Source organism: Propithecus coquereli, unplaced genomic scaffold (genome assembly GCF_000956105.1).
Source record: "Propithecus coquereli isolate 6110/MARCELLA unplaced genomic scaffold, Pcoq_1.0 Scaffold305, whole genome shotgun sequence".
Classification (NCBI taxonomy): Eukaryota; Metazoa; Chordata; class Mammalia; order Primates; family Indriidae; genus Propithecus; species Propithecus coquereli.
This window is the reverse complement of record NW_012148675.1, coordinates 1,052,239-1,052,931: the sequence shown is the minus strand read 5'-3', so window position 1 is coordinate 1,052,931 and position 693 is coordinate 1,052,239. Positions and strand designations below refer to the sequence as shown.

The window sequence follows — 693 nt, the reverse complement described above, 5'->3', positions numbered from 1 at the left end:
AATGTTGAAAGCCTAAAATAAAATGGGTCTCCCCTGACTGATGGGAATGATGAAGTGCAGAGAGAAGGCTGGTGTTGGTTAATAGGTGGAACAGATGAAAGGAATGAGATGCTCAGAGCCAGTCACACTGTGTAGGATCACAAAGATCCGCATTAACCTATAGCTGAAAGCAGTATTAAGGTTTTATGTGGCAAAATGTAAATTTAGTGTCTTGAAATTTTGTGTAATCCTGAATAAGAATATGCTGCCAGTACTTCTCGAGACCTACCAGGAATTGGCATTCCATCTACTAACATGAATTCTGAATACCTAAGTGATTCCTGTGAAGGGGAGTGTAGGATCTCTAACTAGATCTAAGTGGTCCTGAGACACAGTAAAGAAGAGCTGTGAAAGCCAAAGTTCAACTCCATTAATGGGGCTACTACCTCAGCATTTTGCCCATGGTGGCATATTCTGTTGAATATCCTCATTGATGGCAAATCTTTATTCTTTAATGGTGATATGATTTGTACAGGCAACCAAGAGAAGACAGTAGAATACTGAGGTCAAGAACATGAGTTCTTTCTGAATAATGGTAGGCTTCATTGGAATAAAGTCCTTCCAAGGGACTACTTTAGTCTGTAGATGATATATGTTATTTCTTCTCAGGTTCCACTAATGAAAATCAGTTATATGGCCCCATCTAAATGTAGG

At 39.2% G+C, this 693-nt stretch overlaps 1 protein-coding gene across 1 annotated transcript in view; it reads right to left on the bottom strand.

Annotated features, from left to right (window-relative positions):
- Nucleotides 1-442, bottom strand: part of PNPT1 (polyribonucleotide nucleotidyltransferase 1) — a 41,895-nt gene extending 41,453 nt beyond the window's left edge. The window contains exon 1 of the mRNA XM_012649836.1: nucleotides 426-442. Within this exon, the coding sequence (XP_012505290.1) occupies nucleotides 426-442 (17 nt within the window). The remainder of the gene's footprint in view (nucleotides 1-425) is intronic.
- Between the last annotated feature and the right edge of the window lie 251 nt (nucleotides 443-693).